Source organism: Elephantulus edwardii, unplaced genomic scaffold (genome assembly GCF_000299155.1).
Source record: "Elephantulus edwardii isolate Elephantulus edwardi_28Jun2011 unplaced genomic scaffold, EleEdw1.0 scaffold00167, whole genome shotgun sequence".
NCBI lineage: Eukaryota > Metazoa > Chordata > Mammalia > Macroscelidea > Macroscelididae > Elephantulus > Elephantulus edwardii.
Genome location: NW_006399917.1, coordinates 3,055,687 through 3,082,198, shown reverse-complemented (window position 1 = coordinate 3,082,198; position 26,512 = coordinate 3,055,687). Strand labels below are relative to the sequence as shown.

Sequence of the window (26,512 nt, the reverse complement as noted above, 5' to 3'; positions counted from 1 at the left end):
TACACGTAAACCTTTCTTTGGTGCATATAATATTTGTTCTTTTGTGGCTAATTTCTTTTATTTAGCATTAGGTCCTCTAGATTCATCCATGTTATATGGTGTGTTGTGAATTATTCTTCAGTGTTGCGTAATATTCCATTGCTTGTATATCCCATAGTTTGGTTTTTTATCTCTTGATGGACACTTGGATATTTTCATCTCTGCTGTTACAAATAATGCTTCAATAAACTTGGTTGTGTTGTTGTTGTTGTTATGTGCCATTGAGTCGCTTGCAACTCATAGTGACCCTATGTACAAGAGCTCTAAACACTGTTCTATCCTGTGCCAGCCTAGCCATCTCAAATGCACTTATTCCCACTGCTCCAGTTACAGAATCGATCCATCTCATCAAAGGTCTTCCTCTCCTTCACTGCCCCTCCACTCTGCCAAACATGATATCCCTCTCCAAGGACCAGTCCTCCTTGCAACATGCCCAGAGTATATCAGACGAAACTTCAAAATCCTTGGCTCCAAGGGGCATTCCGGCTTCACCTTCTCCAGGACAAACCTGTTTGTTTTCCTAGCAGTCCATGAAATATTCAATACTCTTCTCCAGCACCACAGCTCAAAGGCATCAGTTCTCTATCTGTCAACCCTATTCACTGTCCAAATCTCTGTTCATAGCATGTAATTGCGAAGACTATAGCCTGGATCAGTCGCACCTTAGTCTCTAGCCTGACATCGTTGCTCTTCAGTACTCTTGAGAGGTCCCTCACAACTGACTTTCCCAGTGCAGTTTGTCTCCTGATTTCCTGGCTGCTGTTACCAAGAGTACCAAGAGTGTTGGTTGTGGAGCCAAGCAAACTAAAGATGTTAACTATCTCAATCTCTTCACCATCCATACTGATGCTGCCAATATATTAATTTATCTCATAGCTCTCATCTCTTTAGGATGTATACCTAGTAGTGAAATTGCTAGATCCAGATTTTTAAGGAAACACCAAGCTGCTTTTCACAGTAGTCACACCATTATCAGCACAGTATCAGAGGCATATCAGAGCTCCAAGCTCTCCACACCCTCACCAGCATTTGCTTCCTGATTTCTTGACTTCACTTTTATTGTTGGAAGAGATAATATCTTATTATTGGTTTGATTTGCATCTGTTTTTTTAATAGCTAGTGATCTTCATGTATTTGTCGACCATCTGAATGTCGTCCTTGAAGAAGTGTCTTTTCATGCCCTCTGACTGTTTTTAAATTGTATTGTCCTTTTCTTGTTGAATTGCTGGAATTTTCTGTAAATTTTAGAGATTAATCTGCTATTAAATGTGTCATTGCCAGTGTTGTTTCCCAGTCTGTAGGTTCTCTTTTAATCTTTGGCTAATTGTCTTGATTCCCATGAGGATTTCTTTTTTATGAGGCCTCAGACATCTAGTCTCCCTTCTGCTGTTTGTATGTTATGTTTGATGATCTGTATATGCCATAAATGAAATACTCTACATTTGTCCCTGATTTTTCTTTGTTGACCTTTAAAGTTTTAGACCATTTTAGACAGATCTGTCTTGGAGGAAGCACCGCCAGGATGCTTCTTAGAGGCAAAGGTGGTGGAACTTCCACTTACATACTTTAAGCATGTTATCAGGAGGGACCAGTTCTTGAAAAAAGGACATTATGCTAGAAAAAGCGGAAGGTCACAGAAAGCGAGGAGGTCCTACAAAGGGATGACTTGTCATAATGACTGTAAGAAGTGGCCTGATGAGCTTATCAGAGAATTGAGGATAGTTCAGGATAAGGCGAAATTCAGATCTTTTGTTCAGAGTCACAACTCAAGGCACCTAACAACAGCTCTATTTAGGTCATTGATCTATTGGAATTTTAATTTTTTTTTAAATTTTTTTTTTATGGAGGTATGGATCTTGTGTCAGTTCCTTCAAATATATATTCACTTTTGTTATCACCATTTGTTAAGGGACTGTCTTACCTCCTCTTACTGAATTTGTTCTTTGGTACATGGGACAGCTCTTTGATAACACAGTTTTGATGTTGCTGTTGTTGTTAAGTGCCATCGAGGAAGAACCTGCCCACAGCTGACCATACAACAGGTTTTCGGAGTCTGTGAACCACACTGGAGGAGACTGCCAATCTTTTTTGCCCAGAGCAGCTGATAGATTCAAATCAAGTGCTTTTGAGTTAGCAGCCAGCCCACTCCTTACCCACTAGGTCACCAGAGCTCCCACCGTTGTGATTGTTGTTGTTGTTGTTATGTGCTGTTGGCTACAACTCTTAGCAACCCTATGAATAAATCTAAACCCCGTCCTGTCTTGCACCATCCTCATCATTTCTGACATACTTCAGCTTATTGCTGCAGTCACCGTGTCAGTCTATCTCATTGCAGGCCCTATTCTCTTTAGCATGATGTCCCTTTCCAAGGAATACCCCCTTTTAGCCCAGAGTATATGAGATGAAGCTTCGCCATCCTTGTCTTTTATGAGCATTGATGATACTTTATCCAAGATGTATCTATTTGTTCTTATGGGAATTCATGGGATATTTAATATTGTTCTGCAACACACAACTCAAAAGCATCAATTTGTCTTCTATCATCCTTATTTATTGTCTAGCTCTCACACAAGAAGTGACCATGTCTTTAATCAGGTGCACCTTATGCTCTAAACTGACATCATTGCTCCTGTATACTTTGGAAAAGTCCCTGACAGCAGACTTTCCCAGTGCAGTCTGTCTTTGGATTTCTTGACTGCTGATGCCAATAGTGTTGATTGTGGAGCCAAGTAAGATGAAGCTGTTGACAGCTTCCATCTTTTCTCCATCTATCATGATGTTGCCTGTTGACCCGGTGGTGAGGATTTCTGTTTCCTTGTTCTTGAGATATAATCCATATTGAAGGGTAGATAGGCTTTGATCTGCTGCAGCAAGTGTTTTAAAGCATTTTCCTCCTCACTTGCAACAAGCAAGGTGATGTAATCTGCATAATGCAGGTTGCTGATGAGTCTTCCTCCAATCCTGATGTGATGTTTTCCTTAACAGAGTTCAGCTTCTTGAAGTATTTGGTCAGCATTCAGATTGAATAGATATGGAGAAAGGATACAGCCCTGACACACATCTTTCTTGATTTTAAACCCTGCTCTGTTCAAACAACAGCTTCTTGGTCTAGATCTAGGTTTCATTTGAGCATAATTAAATGTTCTGTTATTCCCATTTTTTTCAGTGTTAACTGTGTATATTCCTTAAGTTTGTTCTGTGACATGATCTCTCATAGAATTTGGTTCGAAATCTTTGGAAGTCTGGCATGTTACTGTTTGAATTGGTGAAGTTAGCTGGAAATGATAGCTCAGACAGTGAGCTGATAGTTCAGGTTTGTGGTGGTGTTGTTGTTAGGTGCCGTCAAGTCGTAAACAGCTCATAGCGACCCATAAACAGAAGACCTGAGCATTGTTTGTGATGGGAACTGATATTTTTTACTCTGGATAAGGAAAAATGGCTCCTAGCAGTGATTGCTGACAGCAAAAGGCTGAGCTGCCGTGCCGAGTGATGAGGTCACCATTGGAAGTGACCAGAACCAGGACAGTGAAGAATTTTCTGGACGAGATTCCCGTATCAGTTACTTCAGAGTCAGCAGGCAGACTTCTCATAGGCCTAGAACTTACATCACTTGTTCCAAATTTAATGAAAACATGGCACAGTGAGTTCACAACAAATTGTAAAATAAAACTGCCTTTTGATTAAAAAATTAAAAATTCCTCATTGTGGAGATTTTTCTAGTCTAGTAGGAACCCAGAGGTTCCAGTGAGTCTCATCTGCTGCCCCACCTTAGATGTGGAGGCAGAGAGAGCAGCACGGAGGCTTAGAAGAGGATTTCCCAGCGTCGTCCATTGCGGCCTCTGTCGCACTTTGTGATGGCTCACACAACAGCATGGCTGTGTTGTCTCCAGTGAACAGGGAGTCCCTGCCTCCCTTCGCCTTTTATTCTCCCGAGCTTTTCTCTTGAGTGTGTGTATGCACACCTTGGACTGTCTGGCTGTTACTGCCTGCCCAGTTACATGGGAAGCTGTGTAGACACATGATCTCATTTGGTCATGGCCTCGTTCCTGAGAGGTTAAGTGGGTTAATCCAGGAGGAAACGCCGCATCAAAGTGCTTACACATACTTCCCAGCTGAAGAGTGAAAGGATGGGTTTTTAAAGTCGAGCTCTCCAAGGATGACAGAGAAGAATTGATGCCTAGTGTCGGAGCAGGGTACTAAATATCTCATAGACAGCCAAGGGAATATGCAGACTTGTCTTGGAAAATGTGAAGCCAAAATGCTTCATAGAGGCAAGAATGGTGAAACTTTGTCTCCCATACTTTGGGCACATTGCTAGGAGAGGCTGTTCCTTAGAAAGGTGGAGGGTCAAGCAAAGAGAGGAAGACCCTCAAGGAATTGGATTGACACAGTGATTACAATAATGGGCTCAAGTGTGTCAGAGGTGATGAAGATGGCACGAGATAGGGCAGGGCTCAGACCTGTTGTTCTGAGTTGTGCTAGACACCATGGCACCTACTGAGGACCTCTAAATGGCAGAGCAGGGATCGTGGCATGTGGCTTCAAAGTCCATGGCCTCACCATGCGTTTCGTGTAGCCCAGTGATGACAGGTATGGCAGGTACTGTAGTGGGACTTGTATGCATGCTTGTGGGGGCCTGGAAGACAGATTGGCCAGGTGCTTCCAGCTAGAACTTGAAGGAGTTCATTGTAGTTGCAACTAAAAGACAAACCGGCTGAAAGCCGGGTCAGCACATGTTTTGTGTGGGGAGTCCAGAACACAGCTCCGCTGCACCTCCTCGGTTCTCCTGTAGTGTTAAAGCGTCCATGAACGACATCCGAGTGAATGCACTGTGTTGCAATAAAGCTTTATTGACAAAAGTCACTTGGTTAATCTGATCCATGGCCTGTAGTTTAACAACTACAAGTAATTAAAAGATCCAGTAGATGCATAGAGTATAGGGTGAGAGAACAGAGAGGCGTCTTGGCAGTCAGATGCGTGCAGGCTTTGGAGGGAATTAGGAGTATCTGGGTAGGGGAGTGTGGAGCACAAAATCTACATTCTAGGGCTCCAGTTTTATTTCTTCCTGAAGTCTTGATGAGACACAGAAATAACAGCAGGCAGTTCGCAGCCCTCCTGCTCCTCCCAGTTCCCATCTGGAACGTGAGCATTCTCTGCCTTTTCTGCCCCTCCCCTCACCCCCCCTTCCAGGCACCCTTCCTCAGAGAGCAGGGTTGACAGCCAGCAGCCGAGGCAGCCCCACAAGCCCAGGTCCTTGAAAGTTCACTGAGAAGAGATGATGCGTGAATTCATTGCGTGCGACAGGACATACTGTGCACAGATCAGCCAGGGGCCGGACAGAGGCTGTCTAGAGGGTCTGTTACAGCCATGGCTCCATTTCCTTGAATGTCCTCTCCATGGACGACCCAGCATGGAACACACCCGCCACCCAGATGGAGAGAAAGTAGGTTTTTGGAGCATTAGGTGGCTCGGAACAGCCGTGGAGGGGCCGTTCCCCAGTTGAGGGAGTCCAGGATGGGAGCCTCTGTCGTACTCTTCAGTGTGGGTTTGTTGTTTGAATAGAAACCATAAGGATCTTCTGCCAGTTGATTGAGACCAGGAAGAAAGGATACTTGGAGTAAACAGGATTGCTTGCAAGGAAGTTGGTGCTGTTCTCTTGTTTCTCTGACCACCATCTAACTATGAAGTCTCCTGTCCAGTTTGTTGTTGCTGCTGTTGTTGTGTATCATCGAGTCATAGTTGGCCCTCCAGCCGGTTTTCAGAAGCAGTAAATCACACGGGAGGAGATTGCCCATCTTTCTCTCGTGGAGCAGCTGGTGGATTTGAATGGCATGCCTTTGGGTCGATGGTGCAGGTCCAGGGTAGGGAAGAAAAACCAGAGTTGAAAGGGTGAGATGGGGTGGGGAGGCTGCCAACACTTTGACAACTGGGGCAAAGAGCCTGTTTCCAACAGCCTTTCCTCACTAAAGAGAAAAGTAGAAGGTCAGTGAAAAAGAGGAAGAGTCTTGAGGAGATGGAATGACAAGTGCCTGCTCTGGTGGGCTTGAGATTGGCACATATCATGAGGATGACACAGAATAGGGCGAGATTTCCATTTATTTTTCGTAGGGTCACTAGGAGTCGACCCAAGGACACCTAACAACAGGCTCTTGACAGTGTGTGGCCCACAGATCATCCGATCACATGGGAGCTCATCAGAAACGCTATCTACTTGGGGTCACCATGAGCTGGAGTCTGTGTCAGATCAGAGTGTGTGTGTGTGTGTGTGTGTGTGTGTGTGTGTGTGTGTGTGTGTGGGGGGGGGGGGGGGGGGGGGGGGGCCACTCCAAACCTGCTGAGTCACAGTCTGTATTTATCAAGATGAGGGAAGCTGCTGGGAGCAACTTGGTTGAAACTACACCAAAGTCCTTATTCTGCTGGAGCTGGAAGGTAAAAAAACCTGCTGATATTCCTGTGTGCAGAGAACACCCGCCTCCCCAGACCACTTCTGCCCAGTGCCCTGACACTGCCCCTGGAGAGACCCTCGCAGCTTGGGCATTTTACACCGTTCACCAACCAGCCAGGGTTTTAAAGACCGTGCGGTGCCATAGCAAGTGGGTGGGTGGAGCACTGTGGGAGGAGTGTTTTACTGCTGGCATCATTTAGAATTGCTCCCATATGGTGTAATAAAAAGCAGACCATCTCTTAGTTGGCTGGGTTATTGTTTTTTCTGTTAACCCAAGGCAGTGCACCCCTTCTGGCAGATACCCAGGAGACGGTGTCCACTGGCCCGCCCTGGGTCGGCCCTGGGACTCGGGGGAGAGGGCAGGAAGAGTATGTGGCGGATTCTACAGACATGGAATTAATGGTGAATTGTACAGTGTCCACAGACAGCGAAGAGAGACACAGAGCCTCTGAGAGCAAGTGAGCCAAGAACATAGACAGCTCAGCTCACCAAAGAGGAGATCCAGCTCATAAACAGATATCTGGGAAAATACTTAGCCTCGTGAGTAATTTCAGTTTAAATAAAACAGGATGCTTTACCTACCAGGCTGACACAATGAGATCCTGTAATGTCACGATCTAGCGCCAAGGACATGCTCTATCTCGTACACCCTTGTGTTGCGAATGGCCTTGTACATTGATCATCGCCATTTGAAAAGTGACTTGGCGATCTGCATCACATGCCAGGAAGAGATTCATACCTTTCGACTCTGTATTTCCACTCCTTGGAATACATCCTTGGGAAAGAATCCAAAACATGGGAAAAGCCATATGTGCGAGGATATTTTCTTGGCATTATTGTTTATATCAGAAACTTGGAAGTAACCAGCTGTCCAGCTGTTGATGGATGGGTGAATATGGTCCTGGTATGTTGAACCACTGAGATACCATGAAGCCGTTTACAGTTATGCTCATGAAAAGTACATAACAGCGTGATAAAGCTCTTGTGAAAAGCGCCGAATGGAAACAGTAGGGTTGGACGGTTTATGCTTGTGTCTGCAGTGAAGAAAGCATGCCTCTCAAGGAAAGATGAAGGCGAATTTAACAAGATGATGGAAGTTGCCGGTGGTGATGCCACTCTTTGTTTTTCAAATGGTTTATAGTGTTGCTGTGTGGCTTTGGTAACTTAACAAATGGGACTGTTTATCTTTCTAACGAAACATGAAAATAGCCACTTCATGATTCACTTGTCTTCATCCTCCAGATTCTGAGACTTGTGTGAAAACCTTGAGAAACAGAGAACCAGGTGATGGGAGGGCCCCATCGTGATGCTCTGGTGTCCGTGCCGAGCTGTCCACCACAGAGTTGTCAGTGGATGATTTTTTTTAAGTAGACCTCCAGACCTTTCTTCAGAGGAGTAGCGGGGTGGACTCGAACTCTCAGCCTTTCCTTTCCCAGCCACACACCCAGCTAACTAGTTGCACCACCCAGGAGTGCATCCCTAATAAGTATGAATCTAAAAGGATCCTTCTGAGATAGAGGAAAGAAGATGAGAGCCAATCCGTCTTGCACAGTGACTGTGTCCTTCCGGCTTTGGAAAGTGACAGGTGGTCTGGAGAGACTAGCAAACAGATTGCTGTAAGCAGGACTGTGGTAGAAGGTCCTGGACGGAGTGGGAGGGAAAAAAAATTGGAAGAACAGAATTTAGTACCAACTTAAGTTGGAATCTCCCACGGGAGGAGAGACCACCTGTGTGGAGCCCCCAGATCACCCAAGATGAGAAATGACTTCACACTGGACGTTGCACCCCCATCATCAGTCAGTCCCTCTCTTTGTTGATTGTGCTTCTCTGAGTTAAGTACTCTAAGGTGTTGGTTGTGTGTCACTGAGTTGTAACCAACCCACAGCAAACCCTCCAGTGGATTTTCAGAGGCAAATCTTGCAGGACAAGATTGCTCAAATAAGATTACATTTTAATTTCAGATGGGCATGTCTGCTTTTCCTTGAGAAGCCCGAGTGGCCTTGCAGTGGCCACTGGCAAAGCAGTCAAACTACTAACATGAAGTTTGACAGTTCAAACACATCCGGTGGCTCCGCAGGACAAAGGCCTGGCAATTTGCTTCTGTAAAGATCGCCACTAGGAGCAGTTCCACTCTGCAACATATGGGGTCACCATGAGTGGGCATCGGCCCGAGGACAGGGGGGTGGGACTGAGCAGGAGCTGCATTTGCCAGAGGGTCCCTTGTGTCCTTTCACTGCTCAAGGACAAGGGCCTCTGTCGCCTCTCGCTTCCTCAAGCAATTGCCGAGAAGACTGAAAGCCAGTTAAGAGACTTAGGCTTGCCTGTCATCACCCTGCCTCACCCTGCCAGGGTTTGGGATACATTCCAGGGCCTAACTGCAAAATCAAGGGCTCTAAGTGTCTTGGCAGTCAGGAGATAATGATGCAATTAAGCAGAGGCGGTTATGACCCGGGATGCGTCCTAGGGATTAATGGAGGCCGGGAGGAGTGTGCGCCTGTGAGCACAGCTGAGAGCCATTAACCCCAGCAGCTCATCAATCCGCAGAAAAGACCAAGGACTACACTGCCAAGCCTGTCCAGGTTGGAGATCGTGTAAAAATAAATTACCACAGAGGAAGAGCAGTCATTGTGTGCACAGTGACATTTGCTCTGCGCCGTATTTATAATTGCTCACTAACACCATGTAATCTCAGTTTTCACGTTTGTGCTTCTTACTGTATGGGAGCCGTTCAGAAGTTCTGTGACATGGAATCCTGTAGCATTTTTGTGAAGCATACAGGGGTCATGCCCACAGTGAGCGCCTGCTAACCTGTCCATATAGGACACGCAGAATTTCCCTGAATCATTTCGTAGATGACAAAGTAGTTTGCAGTTAGGAGATAGCCTCAAGATTGAGCCTACACAAATGTACTGCAGAGAAAAAGCCTGGTGAACTGTCTCTGTAAATGTGCAGTAGATGAATCCTCAAAACAATTGCCCTGAGACTGTCGTAAAACCTAAAATATTCCCTGAAATCTTTAAAAGAAACAACAGTTTAGCTTAATTAGAAAGAATATACACCATACAATATGGTGTCTCTTTACAGAACTGTCAGTATGTGACTGCAGCAGGGGGCTTAATCCAGATGGAGAGCTTAAGGATGGCACAGGATAGGGCAAGGTTTCATTCTGTGGTTCACAGGGTCGCTGTGAATTGGGTTGACTGGACATCATCTATCGACAGCAGCATCTGCAATCAAATTGGCAATAGCAGCTAGAAAGTTTAGCTAGGAAGCTTGAGTGAGTAATGGTGTTCATGTCAGTGGGAGAATGAATCAGAAAAAAGTGGGTGAAAATGGTTTCACAACTTGAAAGAAGCCAAAGAATGTCACTGAATTGTATAAATTGTTGAATTGGTGAATATTTTACTGTGCATATTCACAGCAATGGAGCAGAAAAGCTAACAGCCAAGAAAACCCACTGGAGCAGTTCCACTTTGTAACACATGGGGTCGCTGTGAGGCAGAATCAACTCTGGAAACGCAACTGCTTTACTTTTGAAGTGATAGAGTTAAAGGCTACAAAAACGGCCTGAAAGGGCTAAGTACCTTGCTCAGGGTCATTCATAGTCACTAATGCCTCCTTCATTTCAGAGCTGACACCCCAGGTTCTGCCTCATCAGATAGTTGAACATCTTTGAGCCTCAGTTGCCACCTCTGTGAAATGGGATGGTGATACAGGGAGAAAAAGAGGATCATTTTAATGCAGGAAGCTCCACACACCAACCATAAACACACATCAACCATTTTACTTGGTAGGCAAAGAACAACTTTTATACATTATTACTGTTAGACATAGAAGACCTTGAAAACCAGGAAGGTGAAAGATTAAAATTAAGAAAATAAAACAGGATGGTTGGGAATGTTGATAACGGAAGCACAGTACTTTTTGTCTTTATGAAAGACCTATTTCAGGAAAGATAAAGGCTTGTCCTTTCTGGCTCACCGAATTCCCAGGAGGGAAACCAGACTTTTCATTGCATTCATTGTGCTGGAGATTCTTTTCCCGAGACAGTGCAGAGCCAAGTCTGGTGCTCCTCTCCTAAAGTCTACCTTGTCCTCCCAGTGTGGCTGCCACGCCTCATGTTCCAGGTGCACACAGGGCCTCCCTCCTGGCCTGGGCGGCCACATCCACAGGGGTTAGTCCATAAAATCAACAGGAAAGGAAGGAGGTGCAGTGAGCCCCCAGCACACCTGTCTTCTGCGATCTCCTCACCTGGCCTCGATGAAGCGAAAGTACGCACATGCAGAGCCTGAGTCACTTTTGCCCTGTGGAGTTCTTGTTCACACGTGCGGTTTTCATCACTGTGACTATGATGGGATGGAAGACAACTCGAGCTTTGTTTCTTATTCACTCATCTGTGTGGGTGACATGTGAGTTTGGCTCATTTCTGCATATCTTGTGTGCACGGAGGGATTTTTAGTAAACAGTTTCATTGTTCAGCTCTTCTTGTAACTCTGCAGACCCAACTGAACTATAATTAAACTTTGACTGGGTAACTGCAAATTGGGCTGTGACTTTTTTCCTTCACTCATTTTAATCCTTAGTTGCTCTATCTCTTGTGGCGTTGTGTGCCATCAAGTCAGAACCTACCTAGAGCTGACCTTCCAGTGGGTTTTCAGAGGCAGTTTATCATTCAGGAGGAGACTGCCCCTCCTTCTCTCTCAGAGCAGCTGGTGGATTCAAACCACATGCCTTTGGGATTGCAGCAGCTTCTTACCACCAGGCCACCTGAGCTCCCTGGATGAAGCAGCTAGGCTTACAGAATTGTCAGAGAAGATAATTAAATCCTCAAAACAAAACAAAACTTTTTTTTTTTTTTTCTTTCCTTTTTCTTTTTTTTTAGTAAACCTTATTAAAAATGAGGTTTTGGCTTTTGGAAGATTGCTATCAGAGCTTGTGCAATTTATTGCTACCTTGCCATTATTTCTGGATGTTTCTTACAACCTCAGATACAGTTACTACCGTCTTGGTTTTTTTTCTTACTTGTGTTTTTTTTTACTAGTTTATTTACAAAATTCTAATACAGATTCGAACAAATTCTTTCCATTTCCTTCACCCCACACCCAACAAATTGTACAAACCAATGATTAGTCCCCTCTTCACCCTGTACATCCACATCCCTCTGTTTCCAGCCTCTCCCACCCCTCCTGGATCCTTATACTCATTCTACAATAACGGTCTTATGCAATATTTATCTTTGGGGGACTGAGTTAGTTCACTCAGCATAATGCTCTCCAATCCCTCCCAAGTTAGGTAATAATTTACCAAGTAATTGCTCTTGCATGCTGCATAGTATTCCATTATGTGAATGTACCATCATTTCTCAATCCATTCGTTTGTAGTTAGACATATAGGCTGTTGCCATGTTCTTGCAATGGTGAATAATACTGCTATGAACATTGGTGTACAAATCTCAGTTTGTGCCTCAATTCTTATTCTCAGGGTATATTCCAAGTAGAGGAATAGCTGGGTCATATGGAATTTCTGTGTTCCTTACCTGTGTTTTATAGTACCAGGCACACTGCTGAATTCAGGATAGATGCTCAGTGAATACTGTGGAAATGTTTTTGTGAGAGAGTGAGAAAGTGTATGTGTATGTGAGAGAGACAGATGTTTCAGCACCTGATGCCTTTTCTGTGCCTGGCAGGTATTTGAGATGGACATCTCTAAGCAGCTACAAGCGTATGAAGTGGAGTACCACGTGCTCCAGGAGGAGCTGATGGACTCTGCTCCCCTCAGCGACAACCAAAGAATGGACAAACTAGAGAAAACCAACAGCAGCCTACGCAAACAGAACCTTGACCTTCTGGAACAATTGCAGGTAGGGCATGCGCTCAGAGCCTCTTCCTGGACCGCAAGGACTCGGTAGTTCATTAACTCACCAAAGGCCCCAGCCAGCTGAGTTTTCCCATCAGCGGGGGCCCGTCCTCGCCCTGCTCTTTTTATAGTTGGGATCAAAGGTGTCCCAGGAAAACTGGCCACTTCTGTTAAGGAACATACAGATTGTCCTGTTCTCAGGTCAGACAGTCCTTTCAAAGAGGCTGTTTCCCCACTGCCCTTGCAGGGAGAAGGACCCAGGGTGAACTCTGGGTGGTGTGACTATGTCAGCCCACAGCTGGCAGTTGTACTTTGAGAACAACATGAGATCTGGGCATTCACTTCTGTCAGTGAAACCAGCTCGGAGCATAAAGCAGACAACAGGATAGATCCTGTGCTGATTATCTCTGAGTCCTTGGTACAAGTACGAAGACTCTTACCAGTGAAGGGTATGATTCTACCTTTTGGAAGCTTCCATCTTAACATGGGTGCAAGTAGATGCTGTTATGTGCCCTCTGGTCTGAACCAACTCAGAGCTCACCAGCGAGCAAGTTTTCAGAGACAGGAAAACCCACAGGCGGAAACTACACGTGCCTTTGGGTTGGCAGCACAACGCCTTACACTGAGCCACCAGAGCTCCCTAAAAGCATATGTGGACACATTAATGGGTACTATGCAGGAGCACAAAACGGTAAGATGGAGTAAGCACTGAGGTGCAGGAGGCCCCAGTTCTGTTAGCTCCTAGTGTTCCCCCACTTTGACACATGGGACAGAATGCCTGGTAGCTTAGGAAGCCCCTTCATCGAGCACGTAGAACAAGGTAATCATCTGCTCTTCTTTTCCAATGTGACACGTAGGCAGCAAAGCTGTCTATATTAAGAGTTGTTTTGAAGGTGAGTTTGTATTTTAATTCATTTGTTGTTTTCATCCCTGTGGGAGAAGCCCAAGTACGTATTAGGTATCTATTCCTAGAATAAGCTTTCTGTCTTGAACTGAGCCTGTGATACTCCCTCAGAAAGTGGCTGCCCTGCAGAGGCAATCGTGGCAGCTCCGTGAGCATGGTCAGCATTGGATGGCCTGATACCTCAGCCCTTGTCTGACATCTCTTCCTCCCAGCACGAAGCATCCCCGTAGACCCCAGAAGAGATATACTGGGGAACAAAGAGCATGCTTTCCTTACCCAATCTTGCCCACCAGTCATATTCTTGACACTTCGCTTCTTTCTTTTCCCCTCCATCGAAGATTGAGTTGTTTTAAGAGAAAATATGCCCATGGTAGCCGTTTCTCCACAGAGTCTTGGCTTAATAGGAAGGGTGCTGGAAATGCAGAAGATCTTAGGAGATTTTTTTAAAAAACCACAACAACCCGTGAGTCTATATAGTACAGTACAGTGAGTAATTGAAAATGACCTCTGAGCAAATAGTATGCCCCTGAAGCTTAACATGATGGACACATTCCCCTCAAAGAAATTTAACACAGTGGAGACATTCCACATTTGCGTTAGGATCATTTGACTTGTGAAAATGGGCAGTACCCAAATCACAGGGGTGTTTTGTTGGGGTATTACACTGCCAACACAAAGGTATACAGTTTGAATCCACCAGCTGCTTCATGGGAGAAAGACAGTCTTCCCATGCAATTTAGTGCCTCTGAAAACCCACTAGAGGGACAGCTATGGTTCAGTTCCAACTCAATGGAACTTAACAAAAATGACAGTGAAAACTGTGGGTCACATGAAACATCGTCTGATCTACAACTGGTTCCACGGGTGGCACAGAACTAGCAGGATTTTGTGGGCCACGATGGGTCTAGGTCAACTCAACTGCTTCTCACAATAACAGCAATGCCTGCGTGGTGGTTGTGTGAGAAAAGGCAGAAGGCATTTGTGTGCAGCTTCTGTCTGTTCTCATTGTTAAGACAGGAAGTTGTGAAATCTGCTCGGATACCCACATCCCTCAAGAAAGACATCAGGTGATAGAACATCTGCAAAGGTCTTCTTTTGATGAGGTGGCTTGTATTTCTTTGATGATTCTCATCACTGGGCCAATTGGCAGCTCCATGATAGATGGAGAAGAGATTGAGGTTGTTAACAATTACAGCTTGTTTAGCTCTGCAATCAGTGCTCTTGGCATCAGCAGGCAAGAAATCAGAAGACGGATTGCATTGGGAAAATCTGCTGTCAGGGACCTCTCCAGAGTGCTGAAAAGCAACGTCAGTCTAACGGTCAAGGTGTACCTGATCCAGGTCATGATCTTCACAATTACTTGTTATGCATCAGCGAGCTGGCAATGAAAAAAGATAGCAGAAGAAGAATAGATGCCTTTGAATTGTGCTGGCGAAGAGATCATACCATCCATGGACTGCCAAGAGAACAAGCAGGCCTGTCTTGGAGAGGGTGAAACCAAGTTTCTCCTTAGAGGCTAGGATTTTGAGGCTCCGTCTCACATAGTTTGGGCATGTTGCCAGGAAGGATCAGTGCTTGGAGAAGGACACCATGCTTGGAAGGGTTTAGGAACAGCACAAGAGAGGAAGACCCTGGATAAGGTGGACTGACACAGTTGTTGTGTGCCATCAAGTCAAGTACAACTCATAACGACCATATGAACAAAAGATCTGAACCCTGTTCTATCCTGCACCATCCTCACACTTCCTGGCACACAGTAACTGGGATGATGAGGGTAGGTATGTCAGAAATAGTGAGTTGGGTCAGGATAGAGCTCTGGTGGAGTAATGGTAAGAATCTGTACTGAAATCCTGAAGGAAAGCGGTTCAAATCCACCAGCTGCTCCACAGGAGAAGGATGACAGTCTACTTCTGTGCAATTAACTGACTTCAAAAACCCATTGGAGGAGCCACTATGGGTCATTTTTAACTTGACGGTACACAACAACAACAACAACAAAGCAGGGTTCAGAGCTTCTATATATAGAGTCACTATGAGGTGTAGTCAACTCGATGGCACATAACAACAACATATATGTAGAATAAATAAGTTGACCTATTTTCTAGCTTTATCCGGTTTGTGTAGTTATCAGGCATATACCAAAGTCCCATTTCTTCTATTATTGTTAAATACTTACAGATGGAGTTTATAAGCTGGAGACCTAACCATTCTAGTTAGGGCTATAACCACCAGAATACATCATGCTGAGTGAAATATCTCAATCACAAAAGGACAAATACTGCATAGCACCACTGTTATAAAGCAGGTCTGATGTGAGGGGTTGGGAGGAGAATAGGATAAGTTTGGATAGATAATGGTCACTGCATTGGAACAGTTGAAAGAACTGTCTAAAATGAATATACGAATGACTAGGCATTATACATACGACAACAGCCCAGAAGAAGAGATATATCATGGTAAAGAGGACTGAGATGTGGTAGGGGGTAAGGTAATTCTGCAAATGAATGAATTTTTTTTTTTAAAGTGAACTGGAGAAGGAGGGAGGGCAAGGGGGTAAAATGTGCAACAATGAATGAATGAAAATCTAACTTCTCTGTAAATGCTCGTTAAAATCACAATTGAAATAAAATGTTATTGGGGGCGGGAAGAATACATAAGACTGTTACTGCATATAGAAACCCAACCAGACCTACTGGCTCCCTGTCTGTTCTGACACTGGCCGAGCAGGACAGACTAGAACTGCCCCGTGAGGCCTCCAGGGCTGTAATCTTTACAGAAGCAGATTGCCACATCCTTCTCCTTCAGTGTGACTGGTAGGTTTGAACTGCTGACCTTCAGGTTAGCAGCTGACACTTAACAACTGTGCTATGTCAGATGGTGCCGAGGACTCATGCACTTTCATTTTTCATAATCATCAACTCCAAGTCGCTGCAAGCCAGCATGGAGTGAGGTGCTGTGGGAGGCCGGAGCCGTGGGAAGGTCACTGTGTGTTTCGTACCATAAAGGGATTTCAGCCTGACTGTTGCTGTTGTGGTTGTTGCTGTTGTTGTTAGCTACCATCATCTCAGCCCCCATCTATGGTATCCCCATGCACAGTGGAATGACGTGTCCCCCAGTCTTGCACCATGCCTCGATTGGTTGTATATCAGATCAGTGCCATCCACAGGGACTTCATTGGCTGAGTTTTGAGAGTACATTGCCAGACCTTTCCCCTTTGTGTCTTAGTCTCGAAGATCTGCTGAACCTGTTCATCATCTTGTCAGCAACCCAAACCTCTGACAGACAGGTGGAAGCTGCGAGTGAGGTGCGTTGGTGGGGAATTGAACCCAGGTCTCCCCCACATGAACTGTGGTGTTGAAGAGTCCTGACTATCTCATGGACTGCCAAAAGAGCGAACAGGTCTATCTTGAAGGAAGGGCAACCAGAGTGCTCCTCAGAGGCAATGGTGGTGGGACTCTGTCCATCCTTTGGGCATGTTGGCAAGTGGGTCCAGACCTTGGATACCGACATCGTTCTGGGAAAAGTAGAAAGTCAGCAAAAGAGAGGACTCACAAGATGGATTGACGCAGCAGGCTTGATTGTGAGGGTGGCATGCATGGGACAGGGCAGGGTTTCGATATGTTTTTCATAGAGTTCTCTGGAGTCATGGTTGGCCTGCCCAACAGCACCCAACAGCAACAGCATTCCCCATGTGGGTGACAAGAATTCTACCACTGAACCCCAGTGCCTCACTCAGGCTCATTCTGTTGCATATATTGTTGCGTCAAAATCAACCCTTAGCTGACCCTCCAGAGGATTTTTCAGGGGCAGTAAATTGCACAGGAAGAGATTGCCCATGTTTCTCCCACAGAGCAGCTGGTAGATTTGAACCACATACTTTTGCTTTAGGAGCACAATTCCTTTCCACTAAGCAGGAGACTGGATATTCTTGCAGAACGTCAAACGACCATATAGAACAGTTAAATCTGTGCTCTACCCCACAATGCAGTGGGAGAGCCTGCCTGGCGCTGAGATGGGATTTTGAGAACTAGAGAGTGTTGCTTGGATATACAGACCAGAAACATGACAGCCCTACCTGGCAAGCCGAGGACCCCAGTTCTCTAGTCCTGCTTTGATTGTTGTGGGGGTGCAGCCAGGGCTACGGTCTGAGCCATGAATTGTCTGGCACACGTGTTGTCTTCTTCAAAATAAGGTTTTTCTTTGAAGATATGTACCATTTTCCCACTTAAAATAAATGAAAAGGTGAAAACCTGGATTCATCAGACAAAGTAATGTCTCATTGACCTGGTGACCTAAACCTTCCAGAACTCCCTACGACCTGAGGAACAAGCCAGGGAGGGCTCAAGACTCCAGCATGCGCAATCCTGCAGTTTGCTCTGGAGCCCACCACCTCACTGGTACCAGCACATTCGTTGCTTATGAAGCTGCCGTAGCGGATTGGAGAGGGAAGGACAATTGTTAAGAGTGTTGTTGTTGTTGTTGTTAAGTGCCATCAAGTTCAGTCTGACTCCTGACAACCCTATGAGCAGTAGATCTGAATCTTGTCCTATCCTGTGCCATTCTCAAACTTTCCTAACATTCTAGAGACCGTTGCAGCCTTCACTTTGTCAGTCTACCTTGTCGAATCTACCTTACTCTCCTTCACCGACTCTACTCTCTTCCAAGCATCATGTCCTTCTCCAAGGAATAGCCCCTCCCAGCAGTATGCTCAAAGTATGTGAGACAAAGCGTCACCATTCTTGTCTCCAAAGAGCAGTCCAGCTGCATCCTCTCCAAGACATACTTGTTCTTTTGGCCGTTCATGGGGTGCTCAGTGCTCTTCTCCAGCATCACAGCTCAAAGGCATAAATTCTTCTGCTGTCATCTTTATTATTGTCCAGCCGTCAGATGCATGGCAAGTGATCGGAAAGACTATGGCCTGAATCAGACACACCTTAGTCCTCAGAAATCATTACTCCTCAATAATTTGGAGAGTTTCCTAACTGCAGACTTCCCCAGTACAATGTGTGTCCTTATTTCCGTACTGCTGATCCCAAGGGTGTTAATTGTGGATCCAAGTAAAATGAAGTTGTTCACTGTTTCAGTCTCATCTCTGTCCACCATGATGCCTATTGGTCCAGCGGTAAGAATCTTTGTTTTCTTGATATTGAGACACTATCCATATTGAAGGCTGCAGTCTTTGCTCCTCTGCAACAAGTGCTTCAGATTATTGTTAAGTGACATCAGTTCATCTTACTCACAGTGACACCATGAACAAAAGATGTGAAGCTGCTCTGTCCTTACGACATCTGCCACCCTTGAGCACATTGTTGCAGTCACTGTGTCAATCTGTGTTATTATGTGCTCTTGAGTGAGAACTGACTCAGAACTGTCAGGTTTTCAGAGGCTATAAAGCACGGGAGAGAAGATTCCTCATCTCCTGCAGAGCCAGCTGGTAGATCCAGCCTGAGTGTTGTTGAGTTGACAGCACAACTCCTTGCCACTAGGCCACCAGAGCTCAATTCTCTCTTCAAGGGGAACATTTTTAATTCTCTCTTTGGCTGACATTCTCCCTTTCCCAGTATAATGCCCTTTTCTAAGAACTAGCCCCAAGGATGTGAGATAAAGGTTCACCACCCTTGCCCCTAAGGAAAATCCTGGTTGCACTTAAAAAAATCTATGTAAATGGCATTAATTATTTGCTCAGGGCTGAAAAAGGAGCCTCAAGTGGCAGTGTTTAAATGCTTGACTCAACTGAAAGATTGGCACTTTGAACCTACCCATCACCCACTGCACAGGAGAAGAATCAAACAGTTGTTTCTATAAAGTTTACTCACTGCTTTGGGGGGAATTCTGACTCATAATTACCCACCATCAGGTTTCCATGTCTATAAATCTTAGGGAAAACTTGCCCATCTTTCTCCCATGGAGCAGCTTTGAACCACTGGCCTTTGGGCTAGCAGCCCTTCATGTTACACCCTGCACCACTAGAACATTAGAAACCGTAGCTGGTCCTACAGGATCACTGTAATTAGGAGTTGACTAAGATGCCAGTGATGTAAATTGAGAGCCTCCTCAGTTGGAAGGTATACGTAAGCCTCTCCTTGGGGGGTAGTAATGAGTCTGTGAGGTAACCAGTCAGCTCTTAAAATACTTAACCATGCTTAGCACTCAGACAAGTTTGGGGCAAAACCTCACGTCCCTTGTGACACCTGTTTCTCTTCTAAAAACAAGATAAACCCAAAGCCCCATTAATGTAAAGTCCATCCCACCCTATCTATGGGAACTGCCTTCCATTGAGTTTCTGAGGGTGTAAGTCCTTAAATGAGGCCACTGGCCAGGTCGAATCAAATCACAGACCTTTCAGTTAGTGTGGCACACATACTTTACTCCTGCGACTGCTTCTGTTATTCTGTTGTTGTTCTTGTTGTTGTGTATCATAGAGTCAGAACTGACACATAGCTGACCCTCCCGTGGCTTTTCAGAGGCACTTCATTGCACAGGAGGAGATTGCCCATCCTTCTCCTGTTACTCACATTCTCTGTTACTCTAATTGTTGTTGTGTGCTGTCAAGTTTCCTGCTCATTGTGACCTTATGTACAACAGCTGTTGCCTGCCCTATCCTGAGCCAGTCTCACTGACTCCAACACACCTACCCCTATTGCCGCAGTTATTGTGTCAGTCCATCTCATCTGAGGTCTTCCTCTCCTGCGCTGTCCCTCCACCCTTCTGAGCGTGATGTCTCTCTCCAAGGACTGCTCCCTCCTGAGCATGTGCCCAAAGTGTGTGAGACTGAGCTTCAAACTCTTTGCCTCCAAGGAGAAACTTGGTTTCACCGCCTCCAAGGCAGACTTATTTGTTCTCCAGGTAGTCCATGGTATTTTCAAGACTCTCTCCAAAACCAACTCAAAGGCATCAATTCTTCTTCTCTCATCCTTAGTCATTGTCTAGCTCTCTGATGCATAGAGTGTAATTGCAAAGATCATGGCCTGGATCGGGTGCACCATAGTCTCTAGACTGATATCATTGCTCCTCAGTACTCTGGAGAGGTCCCTGACAGCAGACTTCCCCAGTGCAACTTGTCTTGATTTGTTTCTGCTTAGACATTCACTTAGAAACCATTTTGACTGTGTCAGTGCAAATCAGTTTTTCCATATAGGTATTTGCAGTCAAATTAGGCTAGCTGCAGTAAGCAATTTCCAAAGTTCAGTGGCTTAATACAGAAAAGGTTTAATTTGTTCTCCCCAAAGCCCTGCCTCTTCCCCAGGAAGCGTTCTCTTCCCTCTGGCGAGTGACCCAGGACTCCTCCAGATTGTGATGGCATTGTCTCCACGTGACTTCTGGGTCCTCCACATAAAGGGCAGGGGAGGCTGAATCTCAGGGGATGTTTTTAGGGCCTGGTCCAGCCTGGTTGCAGTGGGAGTTGGGGAATGAGGTCTTCCTGTGTGGTCCAGAAGAACTGGTAGTAAACACAAGACTTGGTTTTGCCAAGGCCTGGCTCCAACATGCCCTCCAGGCTGGACAGTGGAATGCTCAGTGGATTTCAGCCTTGTTTATCCCTGGGCTGTTACCTTCTTATTTCTTCTTTCATCCTCCAGGTGGCGAACGGTAGGATCCAAAGCCTCGAAGCCACAGTGGAGAAGCTTCTGACCAGTGAAAGCAAGCTGAAGCAGGCAGCCCTGGCATTAGAGCTGGAGAGGGCTGCCCTGCTGCAGACGGTGGAGGAGCTACGACGGCAGGCGGCAGAGCGGAGCAGCACCGAGCCGGCCCTCGCTCAGCCCGAGCCTGCCGGTGACTGACAGCCTTCCCGGAGCACCCCCTCGGACGGGGAGATCGCACACCTCACACTGTCCAGGCCTTAATGACGAGAACCAGGAAGTGCTGGCAAAGAGAAGGAAGCGTGGCAGGTGCTTCTCAGGGAGAAGACTGGCTTTGCCAGCACGCTGAACTAAGACGTGATTCATGGGGAGCAGATGTTGTTTTTGTTGTTTCACGTTCTAAGTTGACCCTCGTCTGCTCCCGATTACTGTACTCAGTAGTTTTAGATGGCATGGACATGAATAAATGCACCTTTATGTTTCCTTGTTGGTTCATTTTTCACTGTCACCTCATTTGTGAAGAACACACAGAAGACAAAAAAGTCGAACCTATTGCCATCAAGTTGATTTGAGCTCATGTTGACCTCGTATGTGCAGTAGAAATGCTGTATAAAGTCTTTCTGACTGTGAGCTTTTGGAAGCAGAGCACCAGGTCTGTCTTCTTAGGCACCTCTGAGTGTGTTCAGACTTCCAACCTTTTGGTTAGAAAGCTGGATACTTACTGTTTGTACCATCCAAGACTCTGAAGAACATACATTTAAAAAAAAACACCCCACTGCCATCAGGTGGGCTCCACCTTCTGGCAGCCCTGTAGGACAAAGGAGTTGTTGTTGCTGTGTGCCCCTGACTCGGAACTGACCCATAGCTGATCCTCCGCTGGGTTTTCAGAGGCAGTAAGTCCCTTGGGAGGAGTTGGCCCATCCTTCTCCCTCAGAGGAGCTGATGGATTTGAACCACGTGCCTTTGGGATTGCAGTGCAGTTTCTTACCACTAGGCCATCCCATGTGATGATTTCCAACTCTGTTAAATCTTTATAGAAACAGAATGCCTCTTCGTCCTCTCATACAGTGACTGGTGGGTTCAGACCACACACTGGTTAGCAGCCAAGTGTTTTACCCTTAGTGTCGCCTTGAAGAAGAATACATGTTCCTAGTGGCTTAGCCCGTAGGGAGTTGTGCTCACCCAAAGACCTCACCTCTCCAGTGGTTCAAATTCACCAGCAGCTTCTTGAAAGGAAAAATGGGCAATCTCCTCCCATGTGGTTTACAGCCTCCAAAAACCCACTGGAAGGTCAGCTATTAGCAGGCACTGACTGAAGGCCAGTGAGAGAGGAGAAAGATGGAATTTCAAAGGCCTGAGAGATCAAGGGGAGTCCTCTCGTAGAGTCCCTAGCCCCTCAGCCTTCCAGAGAGGATTTCTGGGAATAGACTTCAGAAACATCACTGGCCGGATGCAGTTAACTCTTGCTCGTTTTTAGATGACTGTTGAGAACAACGGAGATGCATTTCTTTAGATTGGGTAACTTGAGTTTAATGGCTATCCCTGGTATTTAAGGGAATTTTTCTTTTTAAAAACAATAAAGAATGTCTTAATATCTTTTCATTTATTCCTTTAGTATTTTTTATAAAAAATCATGATATATAAACATTTTATAGGAGAGTGCCATTTTCTGCAGACCCTACCAGATAGTTCAAGCAAGTGACCTGTAATTCTGTTTATGCCTTTGTTGTAGTTTTGTATTCATATTATAGAATCATGTATATTTTCTTATTTTTTCATGGCACACTGTCTTCTCTGCCCCTTGGGAATCTGATTGCTTGCAGAAGGAGGAGGATGCATAAAGATTTTCATCAAGGCCAGATGTGACTGGACTTTGAAAAGGAAGGAAAACTGGTCTTGGGCTATGATACATGACAGCTAACTACAGTTTTTCTAAGATGCTAGTAATCTCTTGCTGTCAAGTCAACTCCCAACTCTAGAATGACCCCACGTACAATAGAGGAAACACATCGAGGAGGCAAAGGACAATTCGGGGAGAAACTCTCTTGTCTCTCCATTTATAAATGTAACTATACAGCTTCATTTCTGTCCATGCTGGGGTCTCTCTTAAGCATAGAATGAAAGAAATGATTGTCTTGTGCCATGTTCCATGTCATTCTAAATCTCTAAAATTTAAGAAGACTTGAAACACTTACTGAAGAAGATTAAAAAACTACAGCCTTAGATATGGATTACACCTAATCATCAAGAAAACAAAAATTCTCACCACAGGACCAACATTTATATGCCCAGTGATTTCATTTTACATGGATCCACAATCAGTACCTCTCATAGAATTGTTGTTGTTAAGAACTGTGAAATCAGAACTGACTCATGCTTGACCCTCCCGTGGGCTTTCAGAGACTGTCAGTCACGTGGGAGGAGATTGCCCATCTTTTTCCCAAGGAACAACTGATAGATTCGAACCTCGTATCTGTTGACTGACAGTACAGCTCCTTAACCACTAAGCCACCAGTGGTTCTTGTGGCAGTTCCCATGGTAGTGGTGGTGCTATGTGCCATCAAGTTGAGTATAACCCAGCAACCCTGTAAACAACAGACCTCAACCCTGTCCTAACCTGTGCCATCCTCATCATCTCTTAATACACTAGAATAGCAGTCAAGAAATCAAAAGATGTTACACTGGGGGAAATGTGCAGTCAAGGACTTCTTCAGAGTGCTGAAGAGCAAGGATATCAGTTTAAAGATTAGGATGTGCCTGATGTAAGCCATGGTATCATGGTATTTTCTGTTGCTTTCTATGCAACTGAAAGGTGGACAATGATTTGCATTGACAGAAGAATTGATGCCTTTAAATTGTGGTGTTGGAGAAGGCAAACCTGCCTTGGCCTGAGAGTCAAGAATGGTGGAATTTCCATCTCACTCATTCTGGGCATTTTTTCAGGAGGGGCCAGTCCTTGGAAAATACATCTTGCTGAGAAAGATGAAGGGTCAGAGACAGGAAGACCCTCAACAAAGCTGCTTGGTAAAGTAACTGCAACATTGGATTCGAGCATGTCAGAGATTATGAGAATGGTACGGGAGATCTGTTGTTCATAGGGTTGCTGTGAATCCCCGTGGCTCAACAGCACTTAATAATGCCTAAATGATTGGTGCTTGGAACTCTTGTTCTATGTGTCAGATTTCAGCAGTTCTAGGAAAAATTATACATCCTTATTTCCTTGATTCATTCTTCCTCTATTTCATGCTCCCATCATTAATGAATGTTTACAGCTGTCTGTCCTCATTTTGAGTCTTGCCACTTTAGCAAATGAATATTCCATCTACATCATTGTGGTAGAGTAGACAGCTCTTCCCCAGTTGCATTTTGAGTATCTTTCAACCAGGGGATAGTGTTCTTCCATTATCCACAGAGTTTCTTAAAGCCTATAAGCTCAGAAGTGGATGCCAGCTCTGCTTCTTAGTCTGTCAGCTCTACTGAAACCTGTCAGCCATGGGTAATCCTGCTAGTATTTGAAATACCAGTAGCATAGCTTCTGGCATCATAGCAACATGCAAGCCACCATGGTACTGCAAACTGACAGATGAGTGACAGTCCAGGACCTCACCACAGTGAGAGCACGGATGTCAATTAAAAGACTAGGGTGAGCCTGGTCACGGTATATTATGGTGTCATGGTATTTAATACCTGTATAATGATACTTTCAGTTACTTTCAGCACATCTACAAGTTGGATAATAAGGATGATTAAAGAAAAATTAATGTCTTTGAATTGTAATCTTGGCAAAGTATTCATTACACTATGGACTGCCAAAAAAACAAGTCTGTCCTGGAGGAAATGCAATCAGTTCTCCTTAGAGGCCTACATGGTGAAAATTGGCCTCATATACATTTTTGTCAGGTTTGTTCATAGGTAGGGGTCAATTCTGAGAAAAAGTTGTGGGGAAGATAGAGAATTAGCAAAAAGGGGAACCCTGCGCTAGGTGGATTGACACTGTGACTGTAGCAATGGCGTGAGCATGTTGGTGCAAGATGGGACAAGTTCCAGTCTCTTCATGGGGTCACTAAAAGCCATAGCCCATTGGCACTTAACGACAACAACCAGAACAAACAAAATGCCTGGGTCCTGAGTGAGTTCCGTGGTTCTCTTATCATGGGAATCCCACCAGTACTGATTTTCCCAAGTGTAGGAGGCTAGAAACGCAAGAGCAAGTCGCATCTGGGGAGGCTTTTGTTGGTGTGGAGGAAGATCCTGGTCTCTGAGCTTCTGCTCTTGGATGCTCTTCATGTGACTTGGCATTTCTCTTGCTCTGTACTTTCTCTTGTTTGTTTAAATCTTCCCTATAGCTCAAAAGAGATTAACAAGACACTCTACACCAACCCTGCCTCATTAACCTAAGAAAGTCAGCCTTATTCCCAAATGGGATTAGAGCCACAGGCATGGCAGTTAAGATTCATAATACGCATTTCTGGGAGGACACAGTCCACTCCATAATGCCGAGTAATTCCACCAGATAAAATAAAGGAGTTGCCATTTGAGGGCATCTTTCCACATGGTATTTTATTGTTTTGAATATTTAATAGCATTGGCTTTGGGACCTCTTCTTACATTACCCGAGAGTATTGGCTTCACATTAAATAAGAGCAAGAAAACAATAAACAATCGAAGCTCACACTATTGTTTTTGCACGCTCTCTCTCACTCGCTCTTTCCACTCCCCTCTCCCCTCTCCTCTCTCTCTCTCCCCCCTCTCCCCTCCCCCCTTTCTCTTTTTCTCTTTCAACTTTGGAGTTTCACTTTCCAGCCCAGAAGTGCAATGAATACCTCATGAACACCTGCAAGTCAAAGTATGACTGTTGCCAAACCATCAGTGAAATCAGGTGACGTCACATCTCCAGTATTGTTGCAGGTCTACGCTGTGGTTCTGCAGTGTTACAGCACTTCGGCATGGGGTGTGAAGATCAGCATTAATGAGGCCAGTTGCATCCGTTGTACGTGACAATGACCAGGATCCTGATACAGATTACCCTGTACGTTGGACTGTTGACCGGAGCCTGTGGTTATATAGCGTGCTCATAGCCACAGCCTGTGAATTCAAAGCAAAAGGAAAGATGCATAAAGTCAATTCACAGCAATGTATGAGGGTCTTTGAAATCTAGTTTCCTATTAAAGAGCCCTGGTGGCACAACACTTAAGTGCTTGGCTGCTAATTGAAAGGTTGTCAGTTCCCACCCTCCTAATGGCTCCATAAGAGAAAAGCCTGGCAACCTGCTATCAAACTGTTTACAGCCAGGAAAACCTCACAGGGCAGTTCTGTCATACGGAATGGTTATTATGTGCTGAAAATCAAATGCACCAATGATAATAAGTTTCATATTGCACTTTCCTCAACACATAGACATACATAAAATGGGGAAGGCTGTACACCAGGAATGTGTCCTATCTCCATACCTTTTCAATCTATGTGCAGAACGGATTATTCGAGAGGTTGGCCTCTATGAGGAGAAATGTGGCATTGGGATTAGAGGAAGACTGATCAACAGTCTGCATTATGCAAATGAAACAACCCTGCTTGCTGAAACTAAGCACTTGCTGCAACAGATCAAGAACTGCAGTCTTCAATATGGATTGAAGCTCAACATCAAGAAAACAGATTCTCACCACTGGACCGATTGGCAGCATCATGATGGAT

General features: G+C 45.1%; 1 protein-coding gene across 1 annotated transcript in view; it reads left to right on the top strand.

Annotated features, from left to right (window-relative positions):
* Nucleotides 1–21,022, top strand: part of TBC1D1 (TBC1 (tre-2/USP6, BUB2, cdc16) domain family, member 1) — a 378,557-nt gene extending 357,535 nt beyond the window's left edge. Inside the window, exons 19-20 of the mRNA XM_006895424.1 lie at nucleotides 12,171–12,344; nucleotides 20,822–21,022. Of these exons, the coding sequence (XP_006895486.1) occupies nucleotides 12,171–12,344; nucleotides 20,822–21,022 (375 nt within the window). The remainder of the gene's footprint in view (nucleotides 1–12,170; nucleotides 12,345–20,821) is intronic.
* Nucleotides 21,023–26,512: the final 5,490 nt, after the last annotated feature.